Raw genomic sequence first — 20,139 nt, forward strand, 5'->3', positions numbered from 1 at the left:
CGCTGCGTAAAACATATGCTGGATAAGTTGGCAGTTCATTCTGCTGTGGCGACCCCAGATTAATAAAAAGGCTAAGCCAAAAAAAAAAGAAAAAGAATGAACGCATATAAATTGTGTACAACCACTTACCTTAAAAAAATGTAAATCCAATAAATCATCAGTGTACTACTACTACTACAACTAATAATAATAATAATAATAACAAACGGCTCCTTTGCTGACTTTTTTCCATTTACATGTAATTTATAAAATTAAGTAACAATCAGATACATTGCTTTTAGCATAAATTGTAATCTGATAACGAATAGGTGGTGCTCTACTGGATGGAGATCTGGTGAGTGTGAAGGTGTGAAGGAGTATAGTGAACTTACTGTCACCAGTTTGAGATGATTTGAGTTTTGTGACAGCATCATAGAATCAGGGTACATCAACCACACAAAGGCATGGTCATGATGAGCAAAAATAACCTCAGTTGATCTGTGGCATTGAAATTATGCTTATTATAAATTATTAAACTGTGTAGAGCTCTAGCCCTCTAGGAATTGAGTTTAAGACCATTGGTATATGGGGTACTTCTGCCTTTCTGTCCAGGCATTCTCTTCTGACATCAACAAGGCTTTTCAGAGAGAATGTCACAAATACGGACATGTCCACAGTCATACAGTGGGCTTCAAGGCATAGTTCACCCAAAAAATGACAATTCTGTCATTTGCTCACACTTCATTTGTTTAAAACCAATGGTGGAAATCTGTAACCATTGACTTTCATGGTATTTGTTTTTCTTTCTATGGAAGTCAATAGTTACCAGTTTTCAGCTTTCTTCAGAATATATTCTGTTGTGAAAAAAATAAGTAAATTCTTGTTTTTGGGGGAACTATTCCCTCAAGTTGCCCTTTCACTGCATATTTAGTACACGAACAACTGATTTAATGACCTAAAATAATTTGTATTTTAAACAACAAGTCCTTAAATTCAGCATTAACAAATTGCACATTGACACACATGCACTTTAACTCAAACATCTCCCTGCTTTTGGCTCATCCTTATTTTGAGTCAGACTTGTGATTTAGTTAGTTTTTAATCTGGAGACTCTTTCAGACTGAATCATCTGAATCAGTTAGTCTTGACTTGCCTTGAGAGCAGAGGCAGTCGGATCAGTTCAGTTAACAAATAAATAGTTTTTTTGTGAAAAAATATAACTGGTTAGCTGAAAAGAACCAGCTTCTTCATGAATCAAATAGAGTTAATGTGTCTCTGAGCAGTGATAGGTAAACAAATAACAAAGAATGATCTTTTTTTTTAATCAATGTGCAGTAAAATGTAGAATATAATGCTTCAGAAATTATACACATTAAAAATTCTCAAAAGAAAAATACTGACTGTGAATTTAAACAACTTTGTCTCATTTATTTCGTGTACTTTATCATAGGGAATTACAGCTCAGAAAATTTCCCAAAAATTATATCATTTAAAAAATTTGAACTAATATGCAGATGCTACAACAGAAAAGAAAGGTAAAAAAAGGAGAGCAAAAAAGTAATAAGGCTGCATAACAGGTTGTTTTTGTATTGTTTATTGTTCTTTATCACAGGCAATAATAATAGTGCACTTTCATTTTTTTGTAATTATAACACAGACATTTATTTTCTCGTCATTATTTTTTTCCCTCCATTTTAATGACTTGCATTTCTTATGAAAAAAGTTCCTACTGTGCGCAATGGGAAAGAAAGAGTACAGCTTTACAATCTTAAGAGGAGTAATCAGTAATGACGACAAAGATAATCAATAATCATCAGGTGAATATAGAATGGATAAAGAATGAAGATATGAGTAATATTTTCTGTTTACAATGAACAGAGATGGAGGGGGAGGGGGTGAGCATACACTGGGGACAGGCAGGGAGTATGTATATAATGAGAGACGAGGGAAGGGGATTGGTCTAAAGTATAATTCTATGATCGGGAGCTGGACGAGGTATATAATGTATGGTAAATAAGTGAAGACTAACGATACATATGAAATGTGATACGTGTGCTGTATGCGTGATGCGAGTAACTAAAACAGAATCTCATTCAGTGCATAATGTGAGAGGGAGGGGGAAGGGGGAAGGGGGACACACAGAGCGGGAGAGCGTCATGATCAGAGAAAGTGTGTGGAGTGTATTTCACATTCACTCAGAGCTGGACAGACAGTCTGTGTTTGCACACTCCCAGACTTACCCTGCCTGAGAACTAACAGAACTGAACACGCAAACATCGTCAGGGTTTTGCTCTGGTGTTTCCTCTGCCTCATGAACGGGCATATTTGAGAGCGCACGTGCTTGACCGTTTGGTAGATGTGGATTTAAGGCATTCATAGTGTACTAAAACAAGGACGTACCCCTTATTATATCTGTCCTAAACATTCAACGGTAGTGAAGAAAAGTCAATGTGCTATTGGAAATCAATTTAGGAAGACGCAGAAGCTGCTGGATGACAAAACAGTCCTCGTTGTCGTTTCCGCTATGCTATTTTTGGGTAGAAATTAACGTGATGGCTGCAGGATGGTGGCAGAGGGAGGACCAGAGCAAAACCTTGCTTTGCATTTAGTGCTCTTTGCGTCAGGAAAAGAGTGGACTGGAGGGTGAAAGAGAGAGAGAGAGAGAGAGAGAGAGAGAGAGAGGCAGGGAGGGCTTTACAGTCAGATTCTGGGCTTCAGGGCCAAGACTCATTGGAGAAAGAGCTTTTAAGTGGATGTTCAGGATCAGGTTCCTTCCATTCACAACCATAATGCAGTAAAAAGCCCTGCTGATCCTGAGTCTGCACTTAAGAGAGCACTTCATCCATTCCCGTGGGTGGGCGAGGAAAGGGACAACTATTTGTTTGAATACAATTCTCTTTTTAGGACAGTGCATTCCAGTTTCAAAGTCCAGTTATCATTCATTTTGTTTCATATTGTCAGTTTTGAGTCTTCTTGTGTGTGTGTGCATGTGTGTGAAAAAGACAGAATACTGCTCGCGTTTTGTACGAGGGACTGGCCCGGTACATACGAGTCCGAAACTTTGGGCTTTTGTCTGGGTAACATTCTCAAAGATGGAGAGTGAACACGGAGGGCTCCATTTTCGTTCCCCCTGTTTTGTTCCTCGTCTTCCATAAGGTTCACTTCAGTCTTTAGGTTTACGTGCATCCTGGTGGGCTTTAAAATGTTCTCCCTGTGGGAGACATCCAAGACATGGAGTCATTGCTTGGTTGATTTTTCATTACCCTCCAGTTTTTCTCCGTTGTGAGTTGGCTTCTGTTTTATGTGAAATGAAATGAAAATGAGACAGGAAACTACAGAAATGTCTTTTAGAGGACTTTTGCAGCATTGTTAGAAGACATTTGGGAACAAACTGAAATGGGTCGTTTTTTTTTTGCGATTTTTCTAAATTGTAACCCGTGCAGTTTTTATTTTAACAGCCTGAACATTGATCAATCAATCAGTCAAATAAATAAACAAATAAATAAATAAATAAATAAATAAATCAATAAATAAATAAATAAATAAAGTGTTTTTAAATCAATAAATAATTCAACATTTCTATTTAGTTTTTTCACATTCACTTTTTTTTTCCATTAGCTCAATGGAAACATGTTATTTCAGAATATAACAAAAATATAATCTGAACAAGAAATGGAGAAAACAAATGATGGTTAAGATGGCGAAGGCATATTTTTCTTCTTGTCTAATTGTAGGACATAAGACCACGACTTGCTATTTCATTCCTCTTGTTCGGTCTTTGTTTGAACATGTCATAGGAAATCTCGAAGCCTCTGTGCCTGTTTAGTGAGTGGGGTGGATCTGGGATAGTCTGAGAACTGCTATGATCTACAACAGCCCAGTTTTCTAAACAGTCTCCAAGTGTAGCTTCCGGTGGCCAACTTTGCACTGCATATCTTTCAGTGACCGATTTTAGGATGTAGAACAACACAGCCTATATCTTCAACACTTAACACACATCCTCAGATCATGAGGGTATAGTCACGTAGGACTGTAATTGCATTTTGTGATACAAAATTTAATAATAAAAAGAAGTTTTAGAAATCTTTTTTTTGTGCTCCAAGTGGTGTTAAGAATGAAGAACGTCCTACTTTTTGCCATTCTGTTTGCTTCTCTCTACCTCAAGCAACTTATTCAGATTTTTCTGATGAATCATTGCTTATGATGACGATGATGGAGATGAAGATGATGATGATAAGTTTGAGAGACATTCTTTTCTGTCCCATGGTTTGTCTAGTTTGTTGCCATTAGATCACTTAAGCATTGATCCTTGTTTGTAGTGAACCAAATAATTTGTTGCTGGGGTTTATATTTCACGTTTGCAAATGCTTAGAATCGGAAAAGCGATATTATAATTCTTTCTTCTGACGATGTCTTGCATGTAAGAACACTTCCGCGTGAACAGACTCCTGACTTGTTACAGTTGGATCCCAGGGTGTGATGTGAAATTCAGGGCTGAGTTTACCTGTCGTTGTGTGTTGTGCAGATGGGCTATGAGGGACTCGTGTCAACCCCTTAACAGCTTGTCTGATTAGTTCACCTAGGGTTGAGACTGCGTCCCGTTTGAGGAAAGGAGGCGAGTTTTATCTTTGCCAGATCCCTTCCTTTGCAGTACACTCACGCTACCACCAATACTGCTCCCTTCTCCTCGATCAGCGCGATCTGCCCGCTCCCCGCGATCACCTCCGCCCTCCGAGCGACGAGAGTTCTGACGGGTCGGTGTGCTGGGTGGACGGGACGAAAGCCCATTCTTCTCATCTGTAGGGAGAAGAAAAACAGGAAGCATCAGAGTGTGATTTGTGCTTGAAAACATTTCGGTCAATTTAAAAATAAGGGTACGATAAAACTGGTCACAATTGAATTCTGGATTTATACTTTGATAAACATCAGGGATATTATTCTTAAAGGTGCTGTATGTAAGTTTTTGACTTTTCTAAAGTATAAAAATACCATACTATGTTTGCAGATATTTAAGAAACATGCTAAGTGAACATTCTTGTTTAACTGAAAAACAATGCTGAAGTCAGATATTCTGCTGTGAAAATATCTGTTATGTGCCAGTACATCTGTCTTTGTTTGTTTTTTTAACCCACCCACTGCCAGTTTAGCCAATCATATTTCAGCACCTCAGGTTGCCTTGGTGGAAAACCGGGTATTTCATTCATTCATTCATTCATTCATTCATTCATTCATTCATTCATTCAGAAAGGCTCTCAAAGCATGCATCTGTGACCGAAATGCGACCTCAGTAGTACAGCAGCAGACTCTCATATGAAATGCAGATTCAAAGTTCCACATGAGGTGGTTATTAATTAGTAAATAATATAAATATTATGAGTGTAAACATTAGGTGAGCAGGTTACATTGTATAACCCGTGTCCTAACAACACGCTAAGTGATGAAAATTGCGGTGATGAGCAATTTGCACCAGACGAAATAAGACAGAAATTAAAATACAGCCATTCAGAAGCACAGAATACGCGCTCACTCATGTAATGGTAAGGTTTATAATCGAATGAATACATATTAAACCAATTTAACATTATTAAATGTAGATGCTGAATCACTGATATGTGTTGGCTTGCGCTGAGTTCAATTTTCAAGATCTGAGGTGAACTATCTGCTGCTGCTTTCAGTATATGGCAATAAAAGTCATGTAAAAAGGCATTCAAACTCACATTGTTAGCATTTAACACTAAATAAAGCACATGAGGTGTATCTGAGGTGAGCATTGTCAGTTTTCTGTTGTTCAGCTGCAAGAAATAGAAGCTGCTTCTAATATATCAATTCGAGGTGTTGGTTAGGACAAAAACTCCTTTTAATATGGAAAATATTCCTTCTATCGCATGCCGTAGCTTTTATTTAGAACACAATTTAAATCAGCCTTTAGACTCGATAGTCAGGCTCACTTCTGTTGGTCGTCAATCTGGCAATACCTGGAGTCTAATATCTAGTTCAACCACTGGGTGTCAAACTTACATACTGCACCTTTAACTAAGCTAAAACCCCTTTTGTTATTTGAAAAAGTTAATTGATTAACGAAAAAATACTTCTTATTTTTAATTTTAACTAACTTATAATGTCTAATGTTTCATTTAGTTGAACTTAGTTTAAATACTAAAATAACTACAACTAAACTAATATATAGATGTATAAATAAATATTTAAATCAAACTAAAATTAACAGTTTAACAAAAGGTCACATAACAGAAAATATTTTTAAAAATGTGATTAATCTATTAATAAAAACTACACTGGTATCTCAATGATACTAAAATACTAACATTATAAAATGTGAAACCACATTTTTCTTATAAAACCTCAAATGAAAGAAAAGCTGAATGTTGTGAGAGTAATCTACTGACAATGCATTCATTAAATAATACACAAAGAACAGCTCATCCTATTCAATGCAGTAAATAAACAAGAGCAAATCAGGTCACAAAAAAGATAGGTCAATGATGAATAAATGCAGGTAATCTTCTAGCACAGTAGCAAAATGGGTTAAGGCATCATTTTTGGGTGATTTAATAAGATGGGCAAATTTCAGCAAACTAACCACCACAAACCTTAGCAAATCTCATAGCATAATTCATTAAAATGCTTTTCTCAAAACCGACAAGTGCATATGCAACAATGTCAGCCATGGAAATAATGTCATTGTTTGGCATGTTTCACTGTCTTTTAATAAATGTTTATTTTTTAGTGCCAAATAGGGTTTGCACTGGCACAAGCTTTTTCTAAAGGGATGGTTCACCACAAAATGAAAATATACTGACTCCTCACTTGTTCCAAACCTTTGAGTTTCTTTATCTGTTAAACATTAAAGACGATATCTTGAAAGAAGCTAAAAACCTGTAACCATTAACTTCCTTAATAGAAAAACCAAATACTTTGAAAGTCAATGGTTACTGTTTTTCAGCTTTCTTCAAAATATCTTCTTTTGTGTTCAACACAAGAAAGAAAGTCAGAGAGGTTTAAAACAAACAAAGTGAATGAGGACAGAATGTTCAGTTTTGGGTGAACTATCCCTTTAAGTTTAAGTGTAAGTGTTTTTAAGTGTAAGTGTAGTGTTCAACATTCACCTGCCAGTGCCTGCACAGACGGCTGGTCATGTGTGCTGAGAAGCTGAGCTTGAATGGTCTCTACCACTCTTTTGAACCTGCGACTAGGACCTGCAAAACAACATTATCACATTAACAGAAAATAAAGCTTTAGCAGACGTGTAAAACCGGCTCATCTTTTTAATACCTGATAATAGAGTGAAGGTGACGCTGTAGATGCCCGTCTCCCTCCTTCCCTCCCTCTCTCTGTCTTTTTCCCTCTCGCGCTCTCTTTCTCCCTCAGAAAAGGCGATGTCAACCTGAAATTTGACTGGCTTCTGGAAGACAGACGGACCTCCGGAGGACTTGTACTCCGCCCGGAAACTTGTCTGAGAGATGACACTGTGACTCAGGGAGGGGATCTAGAGGAGAACAGAGACGCACATCAAAGTTTCGATCTTCAAACAAGTAGGAACAAAGAAGAGGAAGATGAAGGGGAAGAGGAAGTGAAATATTACTAACAGATAGAAAAGCATGGACGATGTCAGCCTTGATGGAGCTTAGAGGTTTGTCTCTGATCACCACAAAAATCTGCTCTTCCCTCTCCAGACTGATGAAATTTCCGAACCACGACTTCTTTGCCAACCTAAAAAATGAACACGGATGCAAATATATGCTAACAAACACACATAAACACTCTTTTATTAAATACTCATAAACATGTATAGTATCTATTATTGTTATTGTTTCATGGCTGCTAATGTGCAAAGGACACATATTAGGGATGTTGAAATATTTGATTATATACGAGGTTTATCAATGAAAAAAGTACAGAAATGAATCCTGTAAGAGTGTAAATAATACAGCCAATGTAAAACTCGTCTGTTTTCATTTCTGTGTACACGTTCAGGGAAAAGTAGACAAATTTGCTGAAAAACAAACCATTTTTTCTATCTACAAACTAACAAATGATATTGAGGCCCAGTTCAATTCTACCACTTAGCCCTAATTGGGCAGTTTTGAATTTGGTTGTGCTGGTAAACAATGACATAGTTGGGTTGACAAAATTTGGCCGGGTTTGAAAAGTAAATTTTATTTGCAGCTTATTTAACAAAATATAACAGTGTGCTCCTACTCCATTCAGTTAGTAGTGACCACTGCATTGCATAAACAGCGTGGGCCCACCCGCAAGAGGAGGTGAAGGAAAGTTCTGACTCCCCGGACAAATCTGTCTCCCCTCCACGTGCACACACATTAAGCAGTGCCTGCAGGTAAACTCACAGCGGTTTATCACAACACTTTTACCTATCACTTTTTTTCCGGCAATTGATAGCAAGAACAAACATAGAAGCGTTGTCTGATTGATGAGCCGCACCAAATTATGCTCAAAAGAATTGAAAAATTTTACCGTCATGCTTTTTAAAAAAAAAGAACCGCTAAATTTGGCTATCTATAATCCCTAAAAATAACTCGAGTATAGCAGTCCCACAACATACTTTCACATCTGACACTGGAATACCCTGTCAGAAAAGTGCAGTGGCTGGGAATGAGCTTTTTACAGCGTCTGCTATAATGTTAATGTTGTTTTCTTGTGTTTACATGGCCACGGTGTAAATGCACAGTATAGTTACGAGCCTATTGCCACATTAGATCGTTATGATAACCTGATATTGTCTTCTGTGATTTACTGAAGATAAATACCAAAAAAACTAGAATAACTACAGCAGTCGCCATCGTCTGACGTCATATGAAGTAAGAGATCATTATGACATATGATGAGGTGTGCAGGTGTTGTAGTGGTGTCCCATTTCTTAGGGGTGAAATTTGAAGCCCTTCCCTTTCACATTCTGCTTCAAGGGCCAATGAGAAGGGGAAGAGGTAAAAAAATATATAATTGAGATTGGGCCTAAATTTCTATTTTGTATAAACGCAAACTAAGCTATTTTATGTGCTTAAGCATCACAAGCGTTATTATAGGGTTATTCATAACAAATTCTATAATCTACTGAATTCTGAATTCCACTAAATTCAATACTAAATATGCAGTATAAAAATAAATGCCTTTTTTTATATATATATTTCATAAAATAATGTTTAACAGAACAAGGAATTTTTTACAGTATGTCTGATAATATTTTTTCTTCTGGAGAAATTTTTGTTTGTTTTATTTCGGCCAGAATAAAAGCAGTTTTAAACACTATTTTAAGGTCAAAATTATTAGCCCCTTTGAGCTATATTTTTTTTCGACTGTCTACAGAACAAACCATCATTATACAATAACTTGCCTAATTACCCTAACCTGCCTAGTTAACCTAATTAACCTAGTTAAGCCTTTAAATGTCACTTTAAGCTGTATACTAGTATCTTGTCAAATATTATTTACTGTCATCATGCCAAAGATAAAATAAATCAGTTATTAGAAATGAGTTATTAAAACTATTATGTTTAGAAATGTGTTGGAAAAATCTGCTCTCCATTGAACAGAAATTATACAGAAAAAATAAACAGGGGGCTAATAATTCAGGGGGGCTAATAATTCTGACTTCAACTGTATATGCTATATATGTATTTAACTTTAAAAAAAGTTCTTACTTTAAAAATACTAAATACTTACTCTGGGCTGGATTCGGGAGTTAAACTGGACATGTCTTCTGACGTAGGAACTATCGAAACGATAAGATAAATAGTAATAATAAATCAACATTTTGTAATGATAGCAATAATACTTAATAATAGCAATAATCTGCTTGTTAAGCCTGACATCACTTTTTCCAGGTCCAAACAGTTGCAGTTACAGTAAATATTTTTTAAAGATTAGCATCAAATGTTAGACAAGATTATAATACTTTTCATTAACAGATGTTGAGAGAGTTCTTCAAACGAGTACACGCTTGCACCCAGAACAAGTTTCCTTAAGTCAAGACTTTACAAGCAGACAGGAAGTGGACAGACGCGTCTCTCACCCTGTAGCCTCCGGCGGTGGAAGCGCGGCGAGCCCAGCAGGTTGTTCTTGAAGGAGTTGAGGCGCGTCCTCCAGTGGGCTGAACTACTGGCAGCCATTCCACCACTTCCCCCAGGACTAGAGGGCGGGGTGAGGGACAGGGAACCACCACCCACACCACCACCACCTCCTTCAGCCCGCGAGGAGGACGAGGAGGAGGAGGAGGAGGGCGGGGTGGGAGGGGGGTGCTGGGGGTGGTGCACAGGGGTCCCCAGAGGGGTGGGGAGTGGGGAGCCCTGCGGGGTAACCTGCGACACATGGGCAGAGTTAGGATAGATGGTCTTAGTGACAGACTTCAGGACAGAAGGAGCAGGGAAGAAGAAGCGAGGGATGGGGGACAGGAGCGGAGAAGGGGAGGGAGAGGGGGACGGGGGAGTCTGCAGGGGGAGGGACTTCATAGACTGCAGGTGAGGGCGGTCAGAAGCTGCTTTCGAGGGCAGGGTCTGGGTTTTTTGCTCAGGCGCGCGCTGGGACGCCCGGGGTGTGGTGGAACTTCCTGCTTTGGGGTCTTTGGACTGGGTGGCGGAAGCAGAGGTGACTTCAGTTTGGCTGAAAGTGAAAACTGGGCTCTGACAGGTAGGAAGAGAAAGGACAGAGGGATGGAGAGGGAAAGAGGAATGGAGAGATGGACACAGCAATGGTCATGAGCGTTAATGAGAGCTATGGTATATGATCATTAACATTAGAATTTAAACTGTGAAGAGTTAGCAAAATGATTCTCTTTGAGAAGCACGTGAAAGTAGAAATTAGTAGACAGTTGTTAGCTCATTCACTAGAGTGCAAAATGCAAGTTAAAACGAGATAAATATATCTGTGAGTGTGTGTGCATGTGTGTGTGTGTGTTTAGTGTGAATAATGGCTCCAGTATGAGGACAGTATGAGATAGATGAACATAAAAAGAGGAGCTGAATGCAATTCAGCTTTGCTATTGATACCACAATAACAAAAACAAACACAATATGTTTCACCATTGCACACTGAGCACAACATAGAAGTGTTTTACATTGTATACAACATAGATATGGTCAAAAAGGTGTGGGTTACTTACTCGAGGGCTGCTGAGGGGACTGGATGAGAGGCCGGTAGATGCTCCGCTTACAGATCGAGACCTATCAGAAGAGCGACACGTGTCAGTAAAACCGTCCTGATGTACTACAAGGCAGATCAAATCGCAAACTACTGTGATATCATTTGCAAAAAAAGGTGGCGAAATTAATTTAATTCATTTTTTTTTTTTTTTAAATTTAAGCTTTTTTCTTTTTTTAAATACAAAAACAATACAACGGAAACCCACTGGAATAAATATAGGAACCCTAGCAATAAATCAGAAAATAAAAATGTAATTAATTAAAGTGAATAATTAACAAACAAATGGGGGTATTTAGCAATCAAAGCAATCATAATGTTCAGATGTAATTATCAGAGTATGATAAATTGTTCCAATAAATCATTGGCATAGCACTAATCAGTTTTGAGGTAATCCAGAAAAGGTTGCCATACACAGTTTGAAATTGGCGTTGAGACTTTGGTTCCAAAGAGCGTATCCTCTCGAGCTGAATGACTAGATACAATTCTAATTTTATTAGTTTAATCCAATGTGCCCACACCAGTTCTTTTTCATTCTTCATTATGGGTAAAACGAAGTTTGGACCTGAGCAGCAGTTAAGAAAGCATCTGATCATAGCGATCTACATGTTAAATCTCCATTTCAGCAGTCAAGTCACCTCATGTTAATTAATATTGCTCTTTCTATAGTAGACTACAAAAAGGTACCTATTTTAATTTGAATTGCACTTTTTCTACTAAAAAGCAGCTTTTCTATGTTTGTTTATACTAAGAGATTTCTAACCAACAGCCCCAAACCCATAATATTTAAACACCATGGACCAATGGTAGTTTGAAGGTGTTTACCAGCTGAAGCAAACTGGTCTAGAAAGTTTTGGCATGCTGTTTTGAATTTCCTGATCTCCTGATTCTTTCATTTCACTTGAATCAGGACCTTCACCCCTTAAACGATCAACAAAAACACTTCAAGGTGAGATCAAAAGAGACCAAAAAAATATTATTACCAAAACTCTAAGTTTAAAAAATGTTGGGAAAAAATATTATTCTATATCATTAATATTACAGATCAGTTTCTTCTGTTTTGTCTAGAATTATGAGTATCTCACTTGTAAAGAGAACTTTGCTTGATCATTCATGTGCAAAGAACTCAAAATTATGATATTTCTGACTTGAAAGGCACATGAGATGCTGCCGGAGACAAAGTGTCCTCAGCCACGCATCACTGACTATCATTCAGAGGTTAATTTATTCACAACCAACAAAAATAAACACATATAAGATATAAGAAAGATATAAGATAAAAAGATGAAGAAGAACTTGTCAACTAACATGTACCATGAAATATGCCCATTCCTGTTGCCATAAACACTGCCACTGACTGGAACATAGTGCACAAGCACTCTTAACTTACTGTTTACAACTTACAAAGTCACAGACATAGCAGGTGAATAGTGTTTAAGAATAAAGTACTATGTGTTATGAGTCTAATATACACAGAAATGAGGCTTGTTCAATTTTAATGTATAATGAAAGTAGAATTAAATACATACTTTTGCTATTTCAGCAACTTTATATTGGATTGTTCTTGCTTACTGAATAAGTAAGCACAAATGTACAGTAAAATCAACGCACAAATTTACACTAAAATATCATCTGATAAAAAATCTGCACCTGAAGACCCGTTCACACTAAGGATGTTTACTACAAAAATACTTTATTGATAACTGTATGAGCATTCAAACAACACACAACAATGTTCTGTTTATTTTATGTACATGCTGCAGTTTTGTAGTCTGCCACTATAAATGCTTGGGCTCTTAAAAAGCAGGATGGATCCTGATTGGCTGTCATTGTTTTTTAGCATTTATCATCATGTCTTTTAAAAGTGTCTTCAATGAAATTGTATTATTGTTTCTGTGTCATTATCACTACAGCTGCAAACTCTAAAGAGCTTAACTTTATGTGTAACTATGTACAGTAGAAGTCAACGTTATTAGCTGTCCTGTCACATTTAAATTATTTTTCACATTTTCCTCAAGTGCTGTTTAATGGAAGGTTTTTTAACTTAATTGTTTTAATAACTAATTTCTATTATCTTTGACATAATAACAGTACATAATATTTTTTAACCCAGGCTCATTCTGAAAATGTACCGCTATATTGACCTTATTCTACAATGCGGAAGTGTGTTCATTTTTGCAATTGTTTTAGAACTTCCGATTTAGTTGCCTATTGGAGAAATGACTAGGAATAATAAAAGGTAAAAAACGGTCAAACTACTTGCTCTACAAACAAGTAGGTCCATGACTATACAGACAAAGCAGAATAATATAATAACAAAATATCAGTTTGCAAAATCAAGCAGCGTAAAATTGAATGGAAGTGAATGGGACCGGAAGTGTCGAGCCAAAAAGATTTAAATGGCTGCGCCTGCTCGTACGCGAAGAATAAGGTCAATACGTTTCTGGAGACTGTGAAATACGTCCCAGGAGCTACGTTTTTTTGCAGCTTTTGTTTTCGTGACTCCACCAGAGGCCACTGAGTAAGAATTTGAGATCTCAAATTTTTCTCGGAAGAGCTATTTGCACCTGCACTTCTCACATAAATGCATCAGAGGCCGCTGTTGACTGACTGACTAACTGATTGACTGTCCAACCGACCGATCCCCCACCCCCTTCCCTAAACCCAACCAACAGTATTTTCAAAGCACCAATTGACCTGCCTACCCCCTTCCCTTAACCCAACCACAGTGTTTTGAAAAGCAATACAGAAAAAGAAAAGTCCTTGCCTTATTTTTTAGCCAATTCTCACCCTGTTATTTACTTGTTTATTTAATGTTTTAGCTTTTTTTTTTTTCATCTTACCTGCTTTCTAAAACCATTATTTGCTGGACTCGTAGCCTGTTGTCATGGTAAACTCCGCTCTGATTCTCAAATCCTCTGACCTACTCGACAAGTCACTGGACAAACTGGTAACAGCAGTAAAGCCCTCCAGATGGAGGTAAGTGGTCAGAAAGTAAGTGCGAAAAGGAACAGCGTCATACCGCCCCGTAGTGTTCATTTTAAAGACGAATGCAGCCATACGTACTTCTGGCTACAAAATTCGCAATCTCCAGAAATGTATACCGGGCTACATTTTCAGAATGAGCCTATGTTGAATATTTTACTTCTTATTTTGCAAGAAATTAGTGTTCAGATTTTAGTGAATTTTAAAGGCTTAACTAGGTTTTTTCAGTAGCCAATTAGAAAAAGCGTTTTTAAGTGAAGTTTATTTATAAACTAATTTCAAGAGGATCACGTTCTTATGATTGATCACAGCTGGACCCACATTAGCTAAAACACGACTCTCCAATCAGACGATTCCTAAGTCATGATAAATAACCATAGTCTTCATACCACAGTTATCTTCATCTTGAAGAATCCCCCATCCTCCCCTTCTTCTCCCACTTTTTTTTTCTTAGATTGGGCGGCATGGTGGCTCAGTAGTTAGCACTGTTGCCTCACAGCAAGAACGTCGCTGCTCGAGGATCTTTTGATCTCAGGGCTCTCTCCCAGGACAGCATGCCAAACAAGCTTATAATCAATCATCAGCTAAGTGTAAACTCTTGAATAAAGCTAATAATATTCAAAATTATTTTAAAAAAATTTAATTAAAAAACTGCTTTCATTCCAGCCAAACTAAACTTTCTCAAGACAAAAAAGATAGGAAATATTGTAAAAATGTCCATTCTTTGGTCAACATCACTACGGAGTTATACGGAAAATATCAATAATAATTTCACTGGAGGGCTAATAATTTTGGCCTCGACTGTATAACTGACATTTCGTTTATCATCCTCTGTATGAACTAGTCTTTAAGGATTTACCTGCACATTTTTTGGAAGGCACATGAACAAAGGACACATGTGGTACGTCAAGCTTGACTTCAGATGAAGGTTAAGACAGAGTAATCATGAAGAGTTTGCGTGTACCTCTGGCTGTGTGCAGAGGTATCCAGTGCTCTGCGGGGGGGTGTTGGAGAGCCCTGCTCTGTCACACTCAGTACCTCCAGACTCTTTCTCTCCGGCCGACAGCGCCCATGACGAGTCAACATGGGCGAGTCCACCCGCTTACGGGGAGGATCTGATCACACAATCACAACAACACACAAACACCCACTGTAACACAGACATCTGCGCTTCGTGATGTCAAATCACACACAAACCTTACTATATCCAAGCTGGAATAAGGTTTGGTTTTATATATATCACAATATATAAAATACACAGCTGCAATGCAGGAGGAATTATCTCTATTACAGTGTTTAGAGGGAAATTAGCATAGAAGCTGAAAAAGAAGACCTTTTCAATGAGAGACGGAGAGCTTCTAAGCAAATAGGGTAAACATTACCTGCAAACAACATTTGCTGTATGACAGATGAAACATGGCATGACAGTGAAATGATAGACAGTAAGGCAACAGGGCTGCATGATTTGGTTTAATAAATAAGAGAAATCTGCATCTTGTTAGATTTGCAAACTGCAATTTGTGTCCTGTTTACACCTGTTATTAAGATTAGAGTTGCACGATATATCATTTAATCATTAATATCGCAATGTGTGAATCTGCAACAGTCACATCACAAAATCTTTCATTTGGGATTATTATTAACCATGAACCACAGTTCAGAAGACATGTGATTTTTGTTGTCATTGCAAAGTTTAACTTTAATATAATAAGGTTTTTGTTTTTATGTTTTTAAGCTCTGGGACTGTAAGATTTAAAGCAAACTTAGGCACAAGAAATTATAATTCGATGCTTTAACAAAATTTTTGTGTTTATTTATACAATGAAGACTGAGGTTTTATATTACATTTAATTATTGAATTTCTTTTGTTCAGTACTGTTGGACTATAACTATAAAGCGTTGTTTTTTTCCATTTTATTTTTTGATCTATTATTTTCATGTGTATAAAACATTTTTTGCCAATTTTTTTGTATAATTTTGCGCATTTTATGCAAATGCACTCCCTGTAAAAAGATCTGTTTGTGTGAAATTATGATTTTTTTGCAAATAGAGTAATCTTGTGAAATTATGTTCATATTGCAGTACACATTGCAGAAAAACAAAACATTGCAATGTCAGTTTTTTCCAGTATCTTGCAGCCCTAATTAGGATGAATTAAACTGAACTGAATCAGTTCTAATCTAACTACACCAACATTCTACCACTGATCTGCTGACTGACCGATATGCTGAATATGTTTCATCATCTGAAATATGGTTATGGCTTTGCATTTATATTTTTTCTCTTCATCTATGTAAGGTGGCTTTGACACAGCCTACACTGTAAAAGCACTACAGTAAAAAGATGACTTGAAAGTAAACAGCAACATTCATAGACATACACCTGCATAGGCCAAGACCACAGGTGTCAAACTAGCTCCTGGAGGGCCGCAACTCTGCACAGTTTAGCTTTAACCCTAATTAAACACACCTGATCAAACTAATTGAGACCTTCAGGCTTGTTTTAAACCTCCAGGTAAGTGTGCTGAAGCAGGGTTGGAACTAAACTGTGCAGGGCTAAGGCCCTCCAGGAACTGAGTTTGACACTAGACTCTCATCAAAAAATGGTCCAAAGTGGAAAAAAGAGTGACAATAGTACCGTGTTTCCCTCGTCTATCTTTGATCTAACAACACACATGTTGGTCAAACTTTAGAATAAGGTTTCAATAGTTAATGTATTTACTAAAATGAACTAAATATGAACAATATTTGTACAGCATTTATTAAACATAGTTCAACATTCACTAATGCATTATTAAAATACATGAGCTAACAATGAACAACTGTATTTTCATTAACTAACGTTATCAAGCAAGAACAACAACTGTAAAGGACGTATATTTTCATTTTTTCTTCATGTTACTAAATACATAAACTAACATTAACTAACACAATCTTATTCTAAAGTGTTGACCACATCTTAATACCAGATGTAAACGTGACTAAAAACCTACAAAATAACAAGCAATGACTTTTTAAATTCACATTTGGCCACATATATGTGACCACGGACCACAAAACCAGTCAGATTTTTCAAAATTGGGATTTAAACATCTTCTAAAAACTGATTAATAATCTTTCCATTGGTATTTGGTTTCTTATGGAATATGAAAAAGCTTTAAATGAGATACAACCATTTGAAAATCTAAAATGTGAGGGCGCAAAAATCTAAATATTGACAAAATCTCCTTTATAGTTCTTAGTAAAGTATATTACAAAACAAAAGTTATGTTTTAATATTTTTACAATAGGAAATTTACAACATGTCTTCATTTAACATGATCTTTACATAATAATCTTATGATTTTTGGCCCTAATTTGGACCCAGACAGTATATTGTTGTTAAGGGTCATATATATCAAAATGACCAAACTAGACTTCTTTCAGTGTTCACTATTAATGTATGCGTAGTTCTTATCAATACCATTATTATGTTTTTATTTTATAAAGTAATAGTAAGTTGCAATAAGGCATTTCCCACATAATGTTTTTACTTTTTATTTTTTTCTGTTCTTACTCACAAGATTTTATTTTGGTGGAAAAACCTGCATATAATGTTATTTACATCAATATGAGTGTAAACAATGTTTCATTTATAATGTATTTCAAAATTATTATGCAGCCCCGTTGGTGAGAGACATTACTTTGACATAATAAGCATTATAAAAAAAGAAATGTAATGCAAGTATTGTGAAAAACTGTGAGCGTCAATACCAGAATGACAGCTTTTGACTCATATGATCTACAAGCATAAAAAAAGATCCTGCTCTTTTCCAAAAACCAGCAGCACCTGTTCTCCCCCTCACTACACTGTCCTAGCAAGCACATGCTCCGACTCCACTCTCAAGCTCCTAATGCTGATGATCCTCCACCTTGAAGTCTGTTTTTAGTCTCCGGCTGGTCTTGATCTGTTTATTTTGGGGAACGAGCCCTCAATATGTTACATTTACAAATCACTGACGTTTGCCTTAGAGCCCTTTAATGAAACTGGCTTACTTTCAGACCTAAAGCACCAGCAGGCTTTATAGGTTACTGGCTATTCTCCTGGCATTCAGTGAATAGCTTTGAACACGACGGCAACACGCAGCCCTAAACCACAAAACTCACTCACCAACGTCATTTCTGGGAGGAAGATGCTCATCTTCATAACTAGGGTAGCGCTCCTTTCTGTCCAACAGAAGGTAGTAGATCAGCTTCTCCTGGTTTTCTCTAAAAACGGATACCAGAAAATATGAGTGAGTTTCACTGTATCATCAAAATCATTCTTTAAAGCATCTTCTTTAAAGTTTCACTGACAAAAATAAATCCCACAGGAGTGGAATGAGTAAATAACAAGATTGTTTGTACTGGGTCACAAATACTGCAGTAAATTATCAGTGATAAATCATTTTCTGACAACTTAGATTATTCTATAAATATTTCAGTGATCTCACTGTATCTATCAGCAGTTAAAAACACGAATGCACGACTCATTTGATGAAATTGGTCAAAAGAGGTTTGCAAAACAGTCACATTATAGTTTGTTTCATTCAGACAGTTCACGCTTGCACACAATTTTTTAATGCTGTGTCTCTCATCAAACTAATGGGATGTTTTTTAAAACAGAAAATAAAATGAGTGCATGATGAAGTGGATATTTGCCTACAATCCATTTTAGGAAACAAACTTGGAAACGTATTCTACCGTGTCAGCGATGAAGCAGATCTTAAATGCACACACAGCTTTTGAAACACTCTGTACTGCACATAAAGACAATTTATATCTAAACAACCATAACAGTCCTATAAAAAGAGCATCAAAATATGTGGGCACTTATTTGTACTGATGAATTGCTAAAAAAAATGCCACTAGTAAATGAAACAAAACAAATATTAGGTGAACTATGACTTTAAGGTTAGTGTAATCCTGTTTGCTTAATGTTGAGTCTGAAATGTCTCAGACTCACTCTTCACATTGCAGGTCTCTGGTCAGCTTGACTCGGTCTCTGAAGCAGCCCAGGGAATGCATGCTCTCCAGGACATCGGGGTCCAGATCTGTGAGAGACAGAATCCTTTTCACGCACACACGCCTCGGCGGCGGCTGCTCTGGACACGGCTCATTCCTGCCCCCTCTGAGAAACACAGACATGTATGGAGTCAATCCAGGGCCATATATATTTGCAAAATAAAAGAAAGATTTGCAAATAAAAAAATGTATTGAGCAAAAATAAATAAATAAATGCAAATTTCCAAAAATCACAAAGCGAAAATGAATTTTTGAGAAATAAAAATGAAATTTGCAAAAACAAAAATAACTGCAAATGAAAATCAAGCATTGCAAAAAAACAAGGGGCGGAGTCAAGGGAACTTGGTCATTTACGGAAGGCCCAGACCTGCCTCTATTTAAGCGACATCATCACTTGGAGACACAGTATGGTCCAGGCCTGCCGTAAATGCCCAGGTTTCCTTGACTCCACCCCCTTGTCAAATCAGGGCGCAGAATCGTGAAGTGCAATGTGAAAACAGCATCGCAACGGTTAACTAAATAGCAAATTAAAATGAGCATTGCAATAGACTGGACGAATTTTGTAAAGGCAATGCTATAAAAACTGTTTTGCAAATATATAGTTTTTTTTTTAAATTGAAAATGTTTTAGCTTTTTTGCACTGCTTGATTTTTATTTGCTGTTCTTTTTTTGTTGGCAAATTTATTTTTATTCCCCAAAACTTAATTTTCCCTTTGTAGTTTTTTTTTTTTTTTTTTAGCAAAACTCATTTTTATTTCTCAAAAATTAATTTTCACTTTGCTATTTTTGGAGATTTGCATTTATTTATTTATTTATTTTGCTCAATACTTTATTTTTTGTTTACAAAACTTTTTTTTGTTTTGCAGTATTTATGGCCCTAGTTTGACTCCATAGACATGGGTTTATTATATAAACAAAACAGCATAAAGTTTTAAAAAAGGAAAGATTGAATAAATAATGACAG

The 20,139-nt window shown here is 36.7% G+C and overlaps 1 protein-coding gene across 2 annotated transcripts in view; it reads right to left on the reverse strand.

Annotated features, from left to right (window-relative positions):
* Nucleotides 1–1,540: 1,540 nt before the first annotated feature.
* brsk1b (BR serine/threonine kinase 1b) overlaps nt 1,541–20,139 on the reverse strand; it is a 29,331-nt gene continuing 10,732 nt past the window's right edge. Inside the window, exons 10-19 of one of the 2 annotated variants that reach the window (XM_056453689.1) lie at nt 19,117–19,281; nt 18,283–18,380; nt 15,098–15,248; nt 11,111–11,171; nt 10,025–10,310; nt 9,676–9,724; nt 7,584–7,707; nt 7,270–7,483; nt 7,104–7,193; nt 1,541–4,776 (exon numbers count right to left, since the gene is read on the reverse strand). In XM_056453689.1, coding sequence (XP_056309664.1) covers nt 4,559–4,776; nt 7,104–7,193; nt 7,270–7,483; nt 7,584–7,707; nt 9,676–9,724; nt 10,025–10,310; nt 11,111–11,171; nt 15,098–15,248; nt 18,283–18,380; nt 19,117–19,281 — 1,456 coding nt within the window. In that variant the 3' untranslated portion in view covers nt 1,541–4,558. Of the gene's footprint in view, nt 4,777–7,103; nt 7,194–7,269; nt 7,484–7,583; nt 7,708–9,675; nt 9,725–10,024; nt 10,632–11,110; nt 11,172–15,097; nt 15,249–18,282; nt 18,381–19,116; nt 19,282–20,139 lie in introns of both variants that reach the window. The other variant, XM_056453688.1, reaches the window with a different exon arrangement.

This window comes from Danio aesculapii, chromosome 3 (assembly GCF_903798145.1).
Source record: "Danio aesculapii chromosome 3, fDanAes4.1, whole genome shotgun sequence".
Taxonomy (NCBI): Eukaryota; Metazoa; Chordata; class Actinopteri; order Cypriniformes; family Danionidae; genus Danio; species Danio aesculapii.